The sequence below is a fragment of the Heptranchias perlo genome, chromosome 2, assembly GCF_035084215.1.
Source record: "Heptranchias perlo isolate sHepPer1 chromosome 2, sHepPer1.hap1, whole genome shotgun sequence".
Taxonomy (NCBI): domain Eukaryota; kingdom Metazoa; phylum Chordata; class Chondrichthyes; order Hexanchiformes; family Hexanchidae; genus Heptranchias; species Heptranchias perlo.
Window position 1 is genome coordinate 39,558,826 of NC_090326.1, and position 21,773 is coordinate 39,580,598.

At 47.4% G+C, this 21,773-nt stretch overlaps 1 protein-coding gene across 1 annotated transcript in view; it reads right to left on the bottom strand.

Moving 5' to 3' along the window:
• Positions 1 to 21,773, bottom strand: part of pxdc1b (PX domain containing 1b) — a 65,845-nt gene that overhangs the window by 4,921 nt on the left and 39,151 nt on the right. The window contains exon 4 of the mRNA XM_068001772.1: positions 14,337 to 14,448. Coding sequence (XP_067857873.1) covers positions 14,337 to 14,448 — 112 coding nt within the window. The remainder of the gene's footprint in view (positions 1 to 14,336; positions 14,449 to 21,773) is intronic.

Below are 21,773 nucleotides of genomic sequence, written 5' to 3' on the forward strand. Positions count from 1 at the left end.
CCGGCCAAGTAACACTGGCGGAGCGGGAGCAGCTGTGAGGAATTTCCAGGCCTAAATATTGGTGCAGCATTTGCAGAACCCCTAGAATTCTGTTGCACTCCAAGAACAATTTCTGTGGCAAGTCCAATGAAATTCTACCACGAGAATGTGGATTCTGTAGCATATCTGTCCTGGATTTGGAACATCTCAGTCCGAGAATAATAATTTTTTTTTAAATAAGTACAAAATAGCCCAAACTAATGATTTTTATTTAGAGAAGTTGAGCACTTTAAAATGGGTCCACTGTGCTGTGTCTTCCATGCGCTGCTCAGTAATTTGCAGTGATTGCTGACACTCAACTATCTAATCTGCCAGGTGTTAGGTGTTAAGTGTTAAGTGGTAGCTAGGTTGAAGTTGCAGCTAGCCAAACTGATGGGGCCTGACATTCCAGAGGGGTTCTCCCACCCTCCCCATATAATTCTGGTGGGAGATTAGCAGGAACCTTAGGGAAACGGCATAAACAACTGATAAAGGCCGTTTGCGCCATTTCCCTGGGGTGGGTTCTGCCGAAGTTAGGGCGGGAGAACAGGAGAACTCCTGCAGAATCTCAGGGCCATGTTGTTCTCGGTTGGAATTCTGGCATTTGCACCAACATATAGCCGTTATTACATTGGCACTTGTTTAGTGTGCCAGCTGCTCACGTTTACACTGGTGAAACTGATTCTCTTATCACAGCAGTGGAATTGTGGAGCTGCGTTTTTGTGGGTCTTTGATTCTACTGTTGGATAACGGAGTTGGTTTTAGTTTTATAAACACGAGCAGTCAGGGCACAGACACCACTCTCCCAAACTAAACAAGCGCCAAATGTAAAAGCACCTTATTGAAGTTGAGACAAATTGGATTAGCTAATCCCCATTCTTTTCCCACCTCAATACTTTATCTGCCTAGCTCGTAACCAATACATAGGGACTGATAATCCTATGGGATGCTCCCCATATTATTGGCCATGAGAGCTTCAGGCCCACTACATGCCAGAAATGCTCAGTATCTCAAAATGTGTTAGAACAAAGAGACTTGTAATGATAGTGCGATGGCCTCCACAGGCAAATATCCTCCGCTCCACAATTCTTTGTCTTGTGTGGGACGCACTGTGAACCTGCACAGATTATTAAGAAACCAAATATGATGCAACTTAAAGGGCTTCCCATAATGTACAGCACCAATTCTCAATGGATGCATCAGAGGAGGCCTACATGAAAAAAATATTTAATCCTGTTTATTTTGCCCTACAGCAACCAAATATCTGCAAGAGGAGCTAAGTTTCCTCAATGTTTCAAAGAAAAAAGGCCAGCAGCCTGTCGCTGACACCTGACATTCCGGCGCCCAGCTCCCTGCGTGTCATGCACTACAGTGGCACTGCAATATTGGATGTACTGATCTCACTTGGCCGTAGCCTACCGGGTGTTCTGAATCTGAATGGTACCAGGTGGCACCAATCTTCTAATCCCACTGATTTGCACCTCATTAATTCCCACCTGTTTCACACCTTGCACACTGCACCTGGACTCAAGCTTCTGCAAAGCCTAGAGATGAAGGAGTTTAGGTCAATGGGGTAACTTAATCCCCATGCATTTCACTTGAAGGTGAAGGGGGATTAGATGGTTGCTGTCACCTGACAGCATTGGGACTCAGAACAGCAGGTACTGGTACTGTCACACCAGGTACTGCTTCCAAAATAATTGCAATGGAGAAAACTGCTTGGGGAAGGAAAACAAGGAAAAAATAGTGGGTGAGAAATTTGTGACAGGGGCTATTGCTGTTTCCATGGGCACAAAACCATGCTATCACAGCCTCATTGTAAAACTCTCTGTTATAACACTCTCTGTGTTGTAAGGCCCACCGACATTACCAAACCTTCTGGAATATTTATTACTTTTGCCAATTTTCTCCCTCTCTTAAAGGCAATGACTTCTGTTGGGATAAGTTTCATCAAGTGTTGGCCCCACTCCAATACCTAACCCAAATTTCCATTATTTATGTGTGAGCTTTGAATGTGATTGTCGCCAGGTGACTCACTCAGGGTGAGGATCAGAGCAGAATCCAATCCTCTTCATCCACAGTGAGGATCAGAGCTCAGTCCAATCCTCTCTTCACCCACAGTGAGGATCAGAGCCGAGTCCAATCCTCTTCATCCACAGTGAGGATCAGAGCCGAGTCCAATCCTCTCTCCACCCACAGTGAGGATCAGAGCTCAGTCCAATCCTCTCTCCACCCACAGTGAGGATCAGAGCCGAGTCCAATCCTCTCTCCACCCACAGTGAGGATCGGAGCTCAGTCCAATCCTCTCTTCACCCACAGTGAGGATCAGAGCTCAGTCCAATCCTCTCTTCACCTACAGTGAGGATCAGAGCTCAGTCCAATCCTCTCTCCACCCACAGTGAGGATCAGAGCTCAGTCCAATCCTCTCTTCACCTACAGTGAGGATCAGAGCTCAGTCCAATCCTCTCTTCACCCACAGTGAGGATCAGAGCTCAGTCCAATCCTCTCTCCACCCACAGTGAGGATCAGAGCCGAGTCCAATCCTCTCTCCACCGACAGTGAGGATCAGAGCCGAGTCCAATCCTCTCTCCACCTACAGTGAGGATCAGAGCCGAGTCCAATCCTCTCTCCACCCACAGTGAGGATCAGAGCCGAGTCCAATCCTCTCTCCACCGACAGTGAGGATCAGAGCCGAGTCCAATCCTCTCTCCACCTACAGTGAGGATCAGAGCCGAGTCCAATCCTCTCTCCACCCACAGTGAGGATCAGAGCTCAGTCCAATCCGCTCTCCACCCACAGTGAGGATCAGAGCTCAGTCCAATCCTCTCTTCACCCACAGTGAGGATCAGAGCCGAGTCCAATCCTCTCTCCACCTACAGTGAGGATCAGAGCCGAGTCCAATCCTCTCTCCACCCACAGTGAGGATCAGAGCCGAGTCCAATCCTCTCTTCACCTACAGTGAGGATCAGAGCCGAGTCCAATCCTCTCTCCACCCACAGTGAGGATCAGAGCCGAGTCCAATCCTCTCTTCACCCACAGTGAGGATCAGAGCTCAGTCCAATCCTCTCTTCACCCACAGTGAGGATCAGAGCCGAGTCCAATCCTCTCTTCACCCACAGTGAGGATCAGAGCCGAGTCCAATCCTCTTCATCCACAGTGAGGATCAGAGCTCAGTCCAATCCTCTCTCCACCCACAGTGAGGATCAGAGCCGAGTCCAATCCTCTCTCCACCCACAGTGAGGATCAGAGCCGAGTCCAATCCTCTCTTCACCCACAGTGAGGATCAGAGCCGAGTCCAATCCTCTTCATCCACAGTGAGGATCAGAGCCGAGTCCAATCCTCTCTTCACCCACAGTGAGGATCAGAGCCGAGTCCAATCCTCTCTTCACCTACAGTGAGGATCAGAGCTCAGTCCAATCCTCTCTTCACCTACAGTGAGGATCAGAGCCGAGTCCAATCCTCTCTCCATCCACAGTGAGGATCAGAGCCGAGTCCAATCCTCTCTTCACCTACAGTGAGGATCAGAGCTCAGTCCAATCCTCTCTTCACCCACAGTGAGGATCAGAGCTCAGTCCAATCCTCTCTCCACCCACAGTGAGGATCAGAGCTGAGTCCAATCCTCTCTTCACCTACAGTGAGGATCAGAGCTCAGTCCAATCCTCTCTCCACCCACAGTGAGGATCAGAGCTGAGTCCAATCCTCTCTTCACCCACAGTGAGGATCAGAGCCGAGTCCAATCCTCTCTTCACCCACAGTGAGGATCAGAGCTCAGTCCAATCCTCTCTCCACCCACAGTGAGGATCAGAGCTCAGTCCAATCCTCTCTCCACCCACAGTGAGGATCAGAGCTGAGTCCAATCCTCTCTTCACCCACAGTGAGGATCAGAGCCGAGTCCAATCCTCTCTTCACCCACAGTGAGGATCAGAGCCGAGTCCAATCCTCTCTTCACCTACAGTGAGGATCAGAGCTCAGTCCAATCCTCTCTTCACCTACAGTGAGGATCAGAGCCGAGTCCAATCCTCTCTTCACCCACAGTGAGGATCAGAGCTCAGTCCAATCCTCTCTCCACCCACAGTGAGGATCAGAGCCGAGTCCAATCCTCTCTTCACCCACAGTGAGGATCAGAGCTCAGTCCAATCCTCTCTCCACCCACAGTGAGGATCAGAGCCGAGTCCAATCCTCTCTTCACCTACAGTGAGGATCAGAGCCGAGTCCAATCCTCTCTTCACCCACAGTGAGGATCAGAGCCGAGTCCAATCCTCTCTCCACCTACAGTGAGGATCAGAGCCGAGTCCAATCCTCTTCACCCACAGTGAGGATCAGAGCCGAGTCCAATCCTCTCTTCACCCACAGTGAGGATCAGAGCTCAGTCCAATCCTCTCTTCACCCACAGTGAGGATCAGAGCTCAGTCCAATCCTCTCTTCACCCACAGTGAGGATCAGAGCTCAGTCCAATCCTCTCTTCACCCACAGTGAGGATCAGAGCCGAGTCCAATCCTCTCTCCACCCACAGTGAGGATCAGAGCTCAGTCCAATCCTCTCTTCACCCACAGTGAGGATCAGAGCTCAGTCCAATCCTCTCTCCACCCACAGTGAGGATCAGAGCCGAGTCCAATCCTCTCTTCACCCACAGTGAGGATCAGAGCTCAGTCCAATCCTCTCTTCACCCACAGTGAGGATCAGAGCTCAGTCCAATCCTCTCTTCACCCACAGTGAGGATCAGAGCCGAGTCCAATCCTCTCTCCACCCACAGTGAGGATCAGAGCTCAGTCCAATCCTCTCTTCACCCACAGTGAGGATCAGAGCTCAGTCCAATCCTCTCTCCACCCACAGTGAGGATCAGAGCCGAGTCCAATCCTCTCTTCACCTACAGTGAGGATCAGAGCTCAGTCCAATCCTCTCTTCACCCACAGTGAGGATCAGAGCTCAGTCCAATCCTCTCTTCACCCACAGTGAGGATCAGAGCCGAGTCCAATCCTCTCTCCACCCACAGTGAGGATCAGAGCTCAGTCCAATCCTCTCTTCACCCACAGTGAGGATCAGAGCTCAGTCCAATCCTCTCTTCACCCACAGTGAGGATCAGAGCTCAGTCCAATCCTCTCTTCACCCACAGTGAGGATCAGAGCCGAGTCCAATCCTCTCTCCACCCACAGTGAGGATCAGAGCTCAGTCCAATCCTCTCTTCACCCACAGTGAGGATCAGAGCTCAGTCCAATCCTCTCTTCACCCACAGTGAGGATCAGAGCTCAGTCCAATCCTCTCTTCACCCACAGTGAGGATGAGAGCTCAGTCCAATCCTCTCTTCACCCACAGTGAGGATCAGAGCCGAGTCCAATCCTCTCTTCACCCACAGTGAGGATCAGAGCTCAGTCCAATCCTCTCTCCATCCACAGTGAGGATCAGAGCCGAGTCCAATCCTCTCTTCACCCACAGTGAGGATCAGAGCCGAGTCCAATCCTCTCTTCACCCACAGTGAGGATCAGAGCCGAGTCCAATCCTCTCTCCACCCACAGTGAGGATCAGAGCTCAGTCCAATCCTCTCTTCACCCACAGTGAGGATCAGAGCCGAGTCCAATCCTCTCTTTACCCACAGTGAGGATCAGAGCCGAGTCCAATCCTCTCTTCACCCACAGTGAGGATCAGAGCCGAGTCCAATCCTCTTCATCCACAGTGAGGATCAGAGCCGAGTCCAATCCTCTCTCCACCCACAGTGAGGATCAGAGCCGAGTCCAATCCTCTTCATCCACAGTGAGGATCAGAGCCGAGTCCAATCCTCTCTTCACCCACAGTGAGGATCAGAGCTCAGTCCAATCCTCTCTCCACCCACAGTGAGGATCAGAGCTCAGTCCAATCCTCTCCACCCACAGTGAGGATCAGAGCCGAGTCCAATCCTCTCTTCACCCACAGTGAGGATCAGAGCTCAGTCCAATCCTCTCTTCACCCACAGTGAGGATCAGAGCTCAGTCCAATCCTCTCTTCACCCACAGTGAGGATCAGAGCTCAGTCCAATCCTCTCTTCACCCACAGTGAGGATCAGAGCTCAGTCCAATCCGCTCTCCACCCACAGTGAGGATCAGAGCCGAGTCCAATCCTCTCTTCACCCACAGTGAGGATCAGAGCCGAGTCCAATCCTCTCTTCACCCACAGTGAGGATCAGAGCTCAGTCCAATCCTCTCTCCACCCAGAGTGAGGATCAAAGTTCAGTCCAATCCTCTCTTCACCCACAGTGAGGATCAGAGCTCAGTCCAATCCTCTCTTCACCCACAGTGAGGATCAGAGCTCAGTCCAATCCTCTCTTCACCCACAGTGAGGATCAGAGCTCAGTCCAATCCTCTCTTCACCTACAGTGAGGATCAGAGCCGAGTCCAATCCTCTCTTCACCCACAGTGAGGATCAGAGCCGAGTCCAATCCTCTCTTCACCCACAGTGAGGATCAGAGCTCAGTCCAATCCTCTCTCCACCCACAGTGAGGATCAGAGCTCAGTCCAATCCGCTCTCCACCCACAGTGAGGATCAGAGCTCAGTCCAATCCTCTCTTCACCCACAGTGAGGATCAGAGCTCAGTCCAATCCTCTCTTCACCCACAGTGAGGATCAGAGCCGAGTCCAATCCTCTCTTCACCTACAGTGAGGATCAGAACCGAGTCCAATCCTCTCTTCACCCACAATGAGGATCAGAGCTCAGTCCAATCCTCTCTTCACCCACAGTGAGGATCGGAGCCGAGTCCAATCCTCTCTTCACCCACAGTGAGGATCAGAGCTCAGTCCAATCCTCTCTTCGCCCACAGTGAGGATCGGAGCCGAGTCCAATCCTCTCTTCACCCACAGTGAGGATCAGAGCCGAGTCCAATCCTCTCTCCACCCACAGTGAGGATCAGAGCCGAGTCCAATCCTCTCTTCACCTACAGTGAGGATCAGAGCCGAGTCCAATCCTCTTCACCCACAGTGAGGATCAGAGCCGAGTCCAATCCTCTCTTCACCTACAGTGAGGATCAGAGCTCAGTCCAATCCTCTCTTCACCCACAGTGAGGATCAGAGCCGAGTCCAATCCTCTCTCCACCCACAGTGAGGATCAGAGCTCAGTCCAATCCTCTCTTCACCCACAGTGAGGATCAGAGCTCAGTCCAATCCTCTCTTCACCTACAGTGAGGATCAGAGCTCAGTCCAATCCTCTCTTCACCTACAGTGAGGATCAGAGCCGAGTCCAATCCTCTCTTCACCCACAGTGAGGATCAGAGCCGAGTCCAATCCTCTCTTCACCCACAGTGAGGATCAGAGCTCAGTCCAATCCTCTCTCCACCCACAGTGAGGATTAGAGCCGAGTCCAATCCTCTCTTCACCTACAGTGAGGATCGGAGCTCAGTCCAATCCTCTCTCCACCCACAGTGAGGATTAGAGCCGAGTCCAATCCTCTCTTCACCTACAGTGAGGATCGGAGCTCAGTCCAATCCTCTCTCCACCCACAGTGAGGATCAGAGCCGAGTCCAATCCTCTCTCCACCCACAGTGAGGATCAGAGCTCAGTCCAATCCTCTCTCCACCCAGAGTGAGGATCAAAGTTCAGTCCAATCCTCTCTTCACCCACAGTGAGGATCAGAGCTCAGTCCAATCCTCTCTTCACCCACAGTGAGGATCAGAGCCGAGTCCAATCCTCTCTTCACCCACAGTGAGGATCAGAGCTCAGTCCAATCCTCTCTCCACCCACAGTGAGGATCGGAGCCGAGTCCAATCCTCTCTTCACCCACAGTGAGGATCAGAGCTCAGTCCAATCCTCTCTTCACCCACAGTGAGGATCAGAGCTCAGTCCAATCCTCTCTTCACCCACAGTGAGGATCGGAGCCGAGTCCAATCCTCTCTTCACCCACAGTGAGGATCAGAGCTCAGTCCAATCCTCTCTTTACCCACAGTGAGGATCAGAGCTCAGTCCAATCCTCTCTTCACCCACAGTGAGGATCAGAGCCGAGTCCAATCCTCTCTTCACCCACAGTGAGGATCAGAGCCGAGTCCAATCCTCTCTTCACCCACAGTGAGGATCAGAGCTCAGTCCAATCCTCTCTTCACCCACAGTGAGGATCAGAGCTCAGTCCAATCCTCTCTTCACCCACAGTGAGGATCAGAGCTCAGTCCAATCCTCTCTTCACCCACAGTGAGGATCAGAGCCGAGTCCAATCCACTCTCCACCTACAGTGAGGATCAGAGCCGAGTCCAATCCTCTCTTCACCCACAGTGAGGATCAGAGCCGAGTCCAATCCTCTCTTCACCCACACATTTATTTGTGTGTTTGTGTTTTGAAAATCCAGTTGACAAGCTGCCAGTACGTAGTTTGTGCAACTTGACAAAAAAAACAGCAAGGGATGCAAGTGAGATGAAAGCTGTCTTGAAGGACAATTTTATAAAGCCCTGCTTAGCATGTCACAGTACTGGTTGATCTTGGACAGGCTCAGCTCCCCCTGGAAGAGCCCACTCTGAGTCCACTGTCATCAGTCGCAACGCTGGTTTTGTTAGCAGTGCAGTTATATAAATGTGGCATCGCTAATGCAGCTGGAGAATCAGTTCAGGAGATGTTGAGGCAGTGCTCCTGGTGGTGACAAGCGACAGTGTCAGCTGTGGCTCAGTGGTAGCACTCTTACCTCTGAGTCAGAAGGCTGTGGATGCATGTTCTACTCCAGAGACTTGAGCACATAATCTAGGCTGACACCTCAGTGCCGTACTGAGGGAGTGCTGCACTGTCGAAGGTGCCGTCTTTCGGATAAGACATTAAATCGAGGCCCTGTCTGTTCTCTCAGGTGGACGTAAAAGACACCAGAGCACTATTCGAAGAAGAGCAGGGGAGTTCTGCCTGGTGTCCTGACCAATATTTATCCCTCAACCAACATCATTATTAAAAACAGATTATCTGGTCATCACATTGCTGTTTATGGGACCATGCCCTGTGCAAATTGGCTGCCGCCTTTCCTACCTTACGACAGTGACTACACATCAAAAAGTACATCACTGGTTGTAAAGTGCTTTGGGACGCCCTGTTTTCGAGAAAAGAGCCATTTGAATGCCTGTCTTTTTTCTTTTTAAATGTAAATCGACGGTCCTGGTGACCCTGGTCATATTTACTTTTCTAGCTACGGGCGAGCTGAGCTCCAGCCATCGGGACAGTTTATGGTTCGAAAATGAAAGTTATAATCTCAATTTTTAAACAACTGTTTGTCTATAGCTGCTGATCCTGAGGAAACTGCTGTGCAGTGTAAACAGGGTACAGAATTAGTCCAAGGAGAAGCAGTTCGGAAATAAATAGGGGCCATGAGGAGTCTTCTTAAAGCTTGAAATGTTAACAGGGATGTTATTCACAGTGCAAGAAGAACAGAGCCTTTAAAAACCAAGTAACCCTTAATTACACAAAATGAGCAAGTTACAGATGCTGCCTTGCCAAGGGGCGAGCTGGTCATAGTTCATAGAGCTAGGAAAACAGTTAATAAAGGGTATAAGATAAGATATTCTTCAATTGCTGCGACAGACTTTGAGGACAGGATTTGGAAAACTGTTCCCATGTGATTGAATATCAGGAGTTGCTGCACTGCAATGCTGCCACAGTCAAATCTGAGGGCTGGTTAATTTGAGTGAAGTCTGGCAGGTTACATCATGGAGTAAATTTTCTGAGGCCCTGCATACAGCGGGCAGCTTGTTGAAGAGTCACTGGTCTACTGCTTTTGACTTTCCAGCCACTGGCTGTGGGGGTAAATCTCGGAAAATTTATCCCCACGTCTGAACTGAGGTGGCACAAGTTTAAAAAATAAAATCAGTGTATAGGTGCAAACTGCAAGAAGAGGACAGAAAGACAGATTGTGGTGGGCAGTTTAGTTCTGTGGGTTGGTTAGCCTATTCTGCATTCCCCCTTGAATTGTGGGAGATTTTGAAATTCTGACAATTATAAAAAGGAAGAACAGAAAAGCTTTTACAGCAGAGAATTCAAGGTCACTATTCTACAGTGAAACTTTGAATTGAAATGTAATGGATTATAGTCCCATTTAATTTCCTTGAGCATATTAAAAATATATAGCAAAACAAAGATGTGAATATTATATTACACAGATCTGCTAATAAAGAAGAACATGGCTGCCCCACTAAAAACTATGAATGAGACCCAGCTCTGCTTCTTTATAAAAAGAAAAAAGACGTGCATTCATATAGCGCCTTTCATGACCTCAGGACGTCCCAAAGCGCATTACAACCTATGAAGTACTAAGTGACAGGAAACAGAGAGTAGTGGCGAACAGTTTGTTTTTCAGACTGGAGGAAGGTATACACTGGTGTTACCCAGAGGTCGGTACTAGGACCACTGCTTTTTTTTTAATATATATTAATGACTTGGACTTGGGTGTAGAGAGCACAATTTCAAAATTTGCAGATGACACAAAACTTGGAAGTATAGTAAACAGTGAGGAGGATAGTGATAGACTTCAAGAGGATATAGACAGGCTGGTGAAATGGGCAGACACATGGCAGATGAAATTTAACGCAGAGTGTGAAGTGGTACATTTTGGCAGAAAGAATGAGGAGAGGCAATATAAACTAAATGGTACAATTCTAAAACGGGCGCAGGGACAGAGAGATCTGGGGTATATATGCACAAATCTTTGAAGGTGGCAGGGCAGGTTTAGAAAGCAGTTAAAGCATATGGGATCCTGGGCTTTATAAATAGAGGCACAGAGTATAAAAGCAAGGAAGTTATGTCGAACCTTTAAAATAGATTGGTTCGGCCACAACTGGAGTATTGTGTCCAATTCTGGGCACTGCACTTCAGGAAGGATGTGAAGGCCTTAGAGAGGGTAAGAAGAGATTTATTAGAATGGTACCAGGGATGAGGGACTTCAGTTATGTGGATAGACTGAAAAAGCTGGGGTTGTTCTCCTTAGTGCAGAGAAGGTTGAGAGGAGATTTGATAGAAGTATTCAAAATCATGACGGGTTTAGATAAAGTAAAGAGAAACTGTTCCCATTGGCGGAAAGGTCGAGAACCAGAGGACACAGACTTAAGGTGATTGGCAAAAGAACCAAAGGCGACATGAGGAAAAACTTTTTTATGCAGTGAGTGGTTATGATCTGGAATGCGCTGCCTGAAAGGGTGGTGGAAGCAGATTCAATCGTGGCTTTCAGAAAGGAATTGGATAAATACTTGAAGGGAAAAAAATTGCAGGGCTACGGGGAAAGAGCGGGGGAATTGGACTAACTGGATTGCTCTTACAAAGAGCCGGCAAGGACTCGATGGGCCGAATGGCCTCCTTCTGTGCTGTAACCATCCTATGATACTTTTGAAGTGTTATCACTGTTGCACTATAGGAAACACAGCAGCCAATTTGCACACAGAAAGGTCCCACAAACAGCAATGAAATAATGGCCAGGTAACCTGTTTTAGTGATGATGGTTTCGGGATAAATATTGGCCAGGACATTGGGGAGAACTCCCCAGCTCTTCTTCGAATAGTGATATGGGATCTTTTACTTCCATCTGAAAGCAGCGCTCCCACAGTACAGCATTGAAGTGTCAGCCTGGATTATGTGCTCAAATCTCTGGAGTGGGACCTTCTGACTCAGAGGCGAGAGTGCTACCAACTGAGCCACGGTTTATGTGATCAGACAGGGAGACTTTCTTCCTTATTATGAATTATTGGATACAGCCTGTGTTCTTGCTCATCACAGGCCTGTGATTACTGTCTCCTAGACTTGCTGGCTGCATTAACCGCTTTCGGTGGCTGCACAAGCAGCAGCTCACTGCTGAGAACATTATTGGCCCCGGCTCCCATATCTCAGGCATTACCATTATATTTGTTGAGAAATGAAACATGCAGTTGAAAATAAATGAGGTGGGGGGAGGGGGAGATTTCTTGCAGAGGTTCTCCTGCTCATCCACCACTTTCCTGGGGCTCCCCCCAAGCTTTTCCTCCGAAGTTACGGTGAACGAGCAGGAGAACCTCTGCGGAAATTCAACGCCAAGCTCTTTCTGTATTAGAAATGGGCCTTTTTCTGCCAATGCTACTCCTCCTTTCCCATCCATGGATAACCTCAATGAGCGGTGAGGACAGTAATGCTACTTATTATTCGAGGAGGAGGGCGGAAGCTTCACTTTTGTGGGCTGTAATCTCACATACCTGTAAATCCTGAAGGTCCTAATTCCACCGGTCAGTGCATCAACCTGTGCAGTTCTCCAGCGAACATCGACATATCAACTGTCCCCCCCACCCTTCCCCCCCACCCCATCTATAACTATATCACCAAATAAAGCAGAGGCAACTTACGTGACTGGATGTAGACAAGCTCCCAATCAGCCCAGTAGATGTAGAAAGCAGATGTAAACGGAACCACTAAACCATCACCCCCTCCCAACCCAGCAGACAGGAGAAACAGAAAACATTCTTACTAAAATATATTACCAGTGAACTGACGAGGGTCAGGGCACCTGTAGTGAATCAGGGAAGCAAGACTAAGGTCAGCACCCACAACGCCGAGTTTTTGATCTCAGCCATGACAATGTAGCCAGATTCCAAACCCTATACTTTCCCACAGGAGGAGTAATTGGCCTGAGGAAGAATCATCATGGGCCGCTTTTATGCACCTTCTTAGCAGTCAGTTCAGAGCAAGATTAGCAGTGTCCTGGGAGAACGTTGACAATCCACTCCAGGATGGAGACCTGACTTCAGAAAGGGAGGAACAATGAGGTTCCCAATATTTGCTGAGTTGTAGATTTTGAAATGTTAGCCAAATGATAGATAGAAGCAATTACCAGACTTTGCACACCTCAGCAGAGAAAGCTCATTTGCTGTTAAGCAGCCAATGGGATGAACCAGGTTAAAAATCAAATAACTGAGAATAGCCCAGCCTCGGCTGAGCGACTAATGAAGAAATTTGAGGGTCGATGTTCCACTCCCAGCACTGCCTTGGAGAAATTAGTATGGAACGCAGCGAGGCCATAGAACACAGTGCCCAAACTTGGACCAAATTTTAATCCATGCACCATTCTTAACCGCGAGGACAGGCAGACGAGCTGGTTCCAGGGCTCTGCCAATGTTGGTCTATAACTGATCCACTGGCAGGTGCCAAATCTTCTCTGCCTCCTAGTCAGGGCCTGACTTCCATTCCGTGCCTCCCCACAAAACCATAGGTGAGATGACAACTCTGAGGAATCATAAGCACAGTACATTGCTCTTGTGCAGTGTTACTGCCCCAACCTGGAACCGTGTGACTTCAAAGAGAGAACAAAAAGAAGGACTTGCATTTATATGGCACCTTTCACGACCTCAGGAGGTCCCAAAGTGCTTTACAACCAATGAAGTACTTTTGAGGTGTAGTCACTGATGTAATTTAGGAAACACAGCAGCCAATTTGCGCACAGCAAGGTCCCACAAACAGCGATATGATAATGACCAGAGAATCTGTGCTTTGAGGGATAAATATTGGCCGGGACACCCGGAAGAACTCTCTTGCTCTTCTTCGAATAGTGCCAGGGGATCTTTTATGTCCGCCTGAGAGGTCAGACAGGGCCTCAGTTTAATCTGATGTCCAACTCCCCCCCGCCCCCCGCCGCCATGTCCGATTCACCTCCGCTCCCCTCCCCGGCTGCCTACCCGCCCGACAGCCAGCCAGCTAGCCTCTCAATCTGGCTGCCTGTGGCCGAAAAACCGATTCGAAAAATTTAAATCAGGTCCTGCCGTTAAATTCGGCAGGACTTCCGGGAAACCTGTATTTCCGGGTTTCTCGGCCGGTAAATCCCACCGCCCCCCCACCCCCCACCATTATCAGGGCCAAAGTGTCTGCCAGGGCATATTCCCTTCATAACCCAGGCCCTATAAATATTGTTGTCATTTATCTGTCTCTTTTTGGGAGAATTTAAATAAGAGTTTATTCACATTGTCCAAACAAACAGGCCTAAATTTACCTCTTGCTTTAATGACCTCTCTGTCCTCTGAAAATTAACATTTACCATGGATGGATTTCTTTTGATACTTGTACATTTCACTCAGAATGACATAACAACACATGTGCTACCCCAACACAGCAAGAAAATTAGCTTTATTTTTAAAAGTAATATTGAATAAACTATATATATATATATATAGAATAATAAATAACCGGTGGTGAGCTGAAGACTATAATACAATCCTGTGGGTTCTGCTGGTGTCCATAAATTGCTTTAGTCTCGTTGTCTGAAATCCATTACAGCCTTGAACTCTACTGCTGGTTATCAGTCATCCCATTTAAACTTACTTCAATCACTCATCATAAAACCACATTATGAAAAACATTTACACTAAAGTCAAGAAAAGATTTACTCACAGATTTTCTGTGGAATCTGCCGATATGTGCTGCTCTTTCCCATTCGGAACACTGTGGTCAAAGACAATGGTTTCTGTGTTTGCTAAGCAAAATCCATTTGAACGCATAATTTCTGTGAAAAAATAAAACAATACTGGTTTGTTTCAGGTAAATGAGAAGTGTACAGCTGGGGTCGCTGCATGTCTAGATGAGCTGGGATGTAAACATTTAGCCAAGGCAGAGGGGACCTTTTGGAAGAGCAGGGCCTACCTCATACTGTTCCTCTCCCTCCAATTTAATCTCACTCTCCCATGAAGGTGCTGACTTTTGCTGGATACAGTTCCACAGGCAATACCAAACCTGGGCTGCCTTCCTCATGTGTGAGCCCAGCCAGCAAGTGGAAGCAGATTGTTCAACCATGGGCTTGTCACAGGCCCTTTCCTCACACTAGACACACACGCACCCACACCCACACACTACGCACACACATCCACACACACACCCACACACACACCCAACCAAACACCCACACACACACCCAACCAAACACCCACACCCACACACTACGCACCCACACCCACACACTACGCACCCACACCCACACACACGCACTCACACCCACACACACACACACACGCACCCACACACACCCACACACTACGCACACACACCCACACACGCACCCACACCCACACACTACGCACCCACACCCACACACTACACACTCACACCCACACACTACGCACCCACACCCACACACTACGCACTCACACCCACAAACTACGCACCCACACCCACACACTACACACTCACACCCACACAATACGCACTCACACCCACACACTACGCACCCACACCCACACACATACGCACCCACACCCACACACTACACACTCACACCCACACACTACGCACTCACACCCACACACTACGCACCCACACCCACACACTACACACTCACACCCACACACTACGCACCCACACCCACACACTACGCACACACACCCACACACATACGCACCCACACCCACACACTACGCACACACACCCACACACTACGCACCCACACCCACACACTACGCACTCACACCCACACACTACGCACACACACCCACACACATACGCACCCACACCCACACACTACGCACACACACCCACACACATACGCACCCACACCCACACACTACGCACACACACCCACACACATACGCACCCACACCCACACACTACGCACACACACCCACACACTACGCACACACACCCACACACATACGCACACACACCCACACACATACGCACCCACACCCACACACTACGCACACACACCCACACACATACGCGCACATACGCACACACACCCACACACTACGCACCCACACCCACACACTACGCACACACACCCACACACATACGCACACACACCCACACACTACGCACACACTCACACCACACACCCACACCCACACACACGCACCCACACCCACACACTATGCACACACACCCACACACTACTCACACACACCCACACACGCATACACACACAAACACATACAACACACAAACATCATGCACACACACACAAACACCACACACACACTTTTCAGCAGGAGTCACTGGATAGCGATCAAGAGAAGGAAGCTTGGCTGATATTTTTCATCTAGCCCTGATGTGTTAAGGTCAATTCTAACTCACCCATGACTATCCTGGCTGAGATCAGCTTAACTCAGCACAGGCTGGGGATTGGCCCGGTACCTTCCTTGCCTGTGTGACTTATCCCCACGTTGGGCATTGCATATGCCAACTGAGCTATCTGAGTAGAGGCTGTCCTCAAAGGCCCAAAATTCACAGGCCTTTTGAAAGGCCTCAAAAGAGACTCATAGCAGCCCTTAGTTGGCATGAATTCCAGAGAGGCCCTTTAAAGGCAGAAAGTGTGGAATTCCTGGGGTATTGTTCTGTCTGGAAGCATAAGGCCATTTGGTGGTGGTGAATATTGGGTGAACAGTATACTTTTAGCACTGGTCCATAGGTACACTATTGTTCATGTTTCCACCTGGCAATTAACCACCGACATTAAATATATCAAATCAGAATATGTTTTTAATAATTGCTTAACTAGCTTAATAAGCTAAAAGTGAGCCTTTGACCACAATAAGTTACTGTGGAAATAATGACGTAACACAATTGACACCAGAAATTACTGTTGGCAATATTAGCAGATGAACACTTGAATTGTTCATATGACAGTCCCCTGCCTGCTATTTTAACAGAAGCATTAATCTATTTAGAGTAACAGCTGAGCCCAATCCTGCTCTGGCCCAAAGTACTGAAGTGTAATTTTCAAAATATATTTAACTCTGAACAATTAATTCTGTTCAATTATCTTTATTGCCATAAGTATTAGAACTTTATAGTCATTTTTAAAATTATATTCTAAGGATATTTTAGCAGATATTAAGCAAAGATCTGTTCCTCCAATTGCATTTTGATGTGAAAAATATAAGGGGGGGGGGATCAGTTTTAGTGAATGGAACCAACACAGAACCTGCCCGAAAAGGAAGCCTCAGCCCTCCTCTCCCCTTCTCCGCCCACGATCAGCTCGAACCCCCCCCCCCGTCTGATTCACTGTCCCCTTGGGTCCCAGGCAGCATCAGCCTCCTGCCCGATTTTCCGCTCCCGTCCGCCAGTTCTTATATCATTCCCTCCAGCTTCAGGAGGGAGACAATCCAGTGAAATGGAAACGAGGCCTGTGAGTTAAAATGGCCCGGGCCTCACGCTCAGCTGTCTGCAGGGGGTTTTCAGACCACCCTGCAACCCACCTGCCCCCAACACACCCCGAGTTAAAATCAGGGTTAAAGTATTTGCCAAACCCTTTTTTCACTTCTTTACAAGTGTTGAGGGTGGTGGTAAATAAATTGTAGTGAACTCATCACCGTGTCATTTCCACATGAGATTGTGATGAAAATGATGCTGGTCCTTTGGCCTTCCTCCCTCCTCAAATTAACAAAGGGTTTGCCATTTGCCACACACTTTCGTGAAGACAGAGTCCCTACAAAAAAGAGGGACTGTTATCCTCACAAAAAGCATTCTTTCTATTATCCGGCTTGACTTGCTTTGTTTTATATTTAAGGAACTTCAGAGTACAGTGGATTTGATCAATCTTGAAGGTGCCTGTTTCTCTACATTCCGCAATCATCCGCTCATCAAAATATGTCAAAGTGATACTTTCCTGCTGTTATGTTAGTGGCTCACCAATGACAGAAATATAAAAGAGAAATTTTAGGCCTCTGATATTGATTGACAGCTTGAGGTGAATAATTTAGTACCTATTTCATACTTTGACTGACGTTTTGCTAAAATTCATTACCACCAATACTCTTCTGGTTCAGTCTCGCTTTCACTGTTGCAAGTTCAACCAGAAGATGGCGGTAAAGTGCCTATAATAAACCCTTAGTGACTGCGTCCCCTTAAAGGGGAATGGAATGTGACAAGGTTTCATGTGAAATATTTCCAGTAATTTACCATCTGTGAAGCTTCCTTATCATTTGTGTCTAAATACAGCTAAAGCTCTGAGAGAAGAATTTTATTCTATGTAGCACCTCCAAATGAAAACAATTCTCGAAGATTTCAAAACTATCTGTAAATATATTAAGGGTTTAGTTCTGACAAGCTCAGTAACATAAAGGTTAATGCTTGGGATACGATCAACTCACGATAGAATATTTTTTAAAGCGCTAAATGATCTCCCAAGGCATTGCTCACAGATAATCTGGGGTCTGGAGCATGGTTGTGATGTTTAAAGTGAACCTAGAGCATCCCTTTAAGGACACTGCTCAAGTACTCCCTGTGCCGATGTGACCCTAAGGCCAATCATTGCTGTTTGGTGAAGGACATTTGCAGATTTACAGGTCCTTATCATTTTCTGCCCCAGGTCAGAAAAGCCCAGCCTGAAATGATGGCCTTCCTTTCTATCTTTTTATATTCTTGAGATGCCTGTAGTGGGGCAGACATTTTCAAAACCTTTAGATAAATAGATATTTTAAATTCCTAAAAAGGTTCAATTTTGTTTTGATAAAGAATACTGGAATTTAGTTGATCTCAGCTCTTGGTGGCAGTAGTTTCTACATTTGGCCTGAATGATCCTGTTCCAGGGAGGGACAAAATAACAAAAGGGCCTCACTGCTAATCACTGTTCAGTGGCACCTGCTGGAAAGTGCACGTGAGTAGACGTCAGGTGTGAATGGGTTCAGGCTAGGCTGTGATGACTCCCCACAAGTAGAATAACCTGCTAACAATCACGGTCTAAACTCACGCATGAAGAATGGCCATTTGGCTAAGGTGCTGGAGGGCCCCTGAGACCTATGGAACTCTTACTCCGGCAAGACTCAGCACCTTCAGAACAGAAGACACAGAAAAAGTACTGGAGAGTAAAAATAGGTATCACCGAAGTTGTATGGTGGCATAGTTCATTGGTCGTCCAATGTGCCAACGGAATGGCAGAGCATGGATTCATGTCCGCATTGCCCATAGGGCATGTTCCTCATCTCTGCTGCCAGGGGGCGCTGCATATGGAGACAAGGCACATTAACTACAGGGAAAGAAAGAACATTCGGAAGGCCATTCACTTCAGAATGTACTGGTGCATTTTGTCGTAGTTTGTTCAAGCATAGTAACGGCAGAGGCCTGGGAGCAGATCATCTGCCTCCTCTTGGCCAAGGGATTATGTGTGGTGCATGTGGGAGTGGGGGAAAATGAATAAATTAAAAATGGATATGATTTCAGTAGAGATCAATCTGCATTGAAATTTATATAAATTGATGTGAAATGGGATAAACTTGTGAGAGCTCCACTCTAAAGGATGACAGAGGTTTTGTTCCCCCCAATTTCCTCCCTCCTCTGCTGAATGTATTGACATGCTGGGTATAGCTTCAAACGTGACGATAGTCCTCTGGTTCTACATCTAAGTGATCATTCTGCATGGGTGAGCCCAGCCAATGAGTGTCAGCAGGCTATTTGACCAGATAGAGCCTCACAATCAAGCCAGCTTGTGTCATCTCCCAGCATCCACGTGCACAAAATTTCCAGCAAGGGTCAGAGGCCAGGGGATGCTGGTCAGAATTGGAAACTGGCTGATTTTCCTCTCCTTCTGCTTTCCCGGGGTCTTGAGGTGAATTGTAATGACCAACTGCTGTCCTTAATAAGATCAGAAAGTTCAGCACAGACCAATCCAGGGAGCACCATACCCATTGGAGCAGCTGGATTTGTTTAGGTTAATCAACACACAGTGGAATCGTGTCATTTGCTAAACATACAAAGAGACACAGAGTTTGATATTTGATGAGTACATTTGATTGATCTGCCTCAGAAATGCAATGAACCTCTTTTAGTCTGAATATCCACCCCTCTTAGTCAGAAACCATTTTCTGGGTATTCATTACTTTGCTGTTGGCAATGGAAACTTTTTCACTTAAGTTTAATTTCTGTTCCTTCAATCTTATGTTGCAGTAACAAGACAATGAACTGAGGATCATGCTCTCACAATCAGACACAATGTGGAGATGCCGGTGATGGACTGGGGTTGACAATTGTAAACAATTTTACAACACCAAGTTATAGTCCAGCAATTTTATTTTAAATTCACAAGCTTTCGGAGGCTTCCTCCTTCGTCAGGTGAACGATGTGAAAAATGTACTGGACATGAATCCATGCTCTGCCATTCCGTTGGCACATTGGACGACCAATGAACTATGCCACCATACAACTTCGGTGATACCTATTTTTACTCTCCAGTACTTTTTCTGTGTCTTCTGTTCTGAAGGTGCTGAGTCTTGCCGGAGTAATTTTCACATCGTTCACCTGACGAAGGAGGAAGCCTCCGAAAGCTTGTGAATTTAAAATAAAATTGCTGGACTATAACTTGGTGTTGTAAAATTGTTTACAATCAGACACAAGGCCTGATCAATGATGTGTTTTCACAACCTTTAGCCACTTTTATATTGCACTAGTGTTAGATTCCCCAAGTGCAGGTCACACATAGCTGACTACAATAGCCGGGACTTGCTAAGCCTGGAAGACCCATTGTCCTGGCAGCCGGTCTTAACGATTCCTGGCAGTTTTACATGCCTGGCTGCTATGTATAATTAAGATCTAATGAAGCTCATTTTGGATAACATTTTGCTTTTTACCTTGGCTATTTTTTTCAGCAAAGGTCAAAGTTATGGAGCATTCAGGTTGTATAACCTACCTTACCCTGATAGCTGTTCTTAACTGCTGTTTCCTGGCTCTAAGATGGGCATGATGGAGGTCAGCAGTACAAATGCTCAAACTTACACCAACTTACAGAAAAACATCTGTAAGCAGGCTGGGAAGCAAAATTCCCCTCCCTCCTCCCCCCCCCCCTGTTTTGTTAACCCCTACCTACATCTAGGGAAATCTGTATATCTGGAGCACAGGAGATTGTAAATGAAATGGGCCATTTGGTGTAAATGTTCGGAACATTTCATGAAAAGTCCTTTCCTCATATCCCAAGGGCAGAATATCATGAAAGGCTACTCAGTTTACCAAAGTGGGCTACCTAGCTGTTTTTGAATGCATGTGAGCATTTGATGCAGAACTGGTAAACTTCCCATAAAAAAAGACAGATCTTTACTTTCTTTCTGGTGCTTTTTTCCCCCCAACAATTGATGCTACAAGAAATACTGATGCTCAATTGGAAGTTGGTTATTTTGCTGAACAGGCTTGAGAATACAAGTGGCACTGTCAAGACAGAAAAGCAGGGGGAAATGGGAGGGGAACATAAGTAAATAACAGGCTGGACCTGGGCCAGTGAGATCTGAAACTGCAACCACTTATGCTCAAACACTCCACATTAGCTGTGTTTCCTTTTTACTTTAAGTTCATTCCATGTAACTGCAACTCTGTAATCGCACCACCTTGGGCGCATATACCTTGATCATGCGACACTACTGCTGCTTCTGCTCCAAACATTACCAAAGCATTATTGCCCCGAGGGCAGGCCAAAGAGGATGCAGTGAATAATGTTTTTCAGCACCCCCAGGATGATCTAAGGCACTTCTGGTTGCTCTCCAGCAGAACAGGATAATAGAAAGAATGCCTTTTGTGAGGGTAACATTCCTTTTTTTTTGTAGGGTCTCAGTCCTCATGAAATGTGTGGCAAACCTTTTGTTAATTCGGGTAGGGAGGAGGGCCAAAGAGCCGCCAATCATTTTCATCACAATCTCATGTGAAAATGACAGGGTGATGACTTCACTACGAGTTGTACCGTCACGCTGATTTGCAGAATCCCATGGAACGAGTTCACAGCTACCTGCAGTGGTGCCCCAAAGTCAGGAGGGACAAAGCACGGAAAAGGTTCTCTCACAAACCACTGAGACCTCGGACACGCACCTACAGGAGTCTGTTGGAACTGAATGGAAGAGATTTGGAGATTGTGAGTATAGA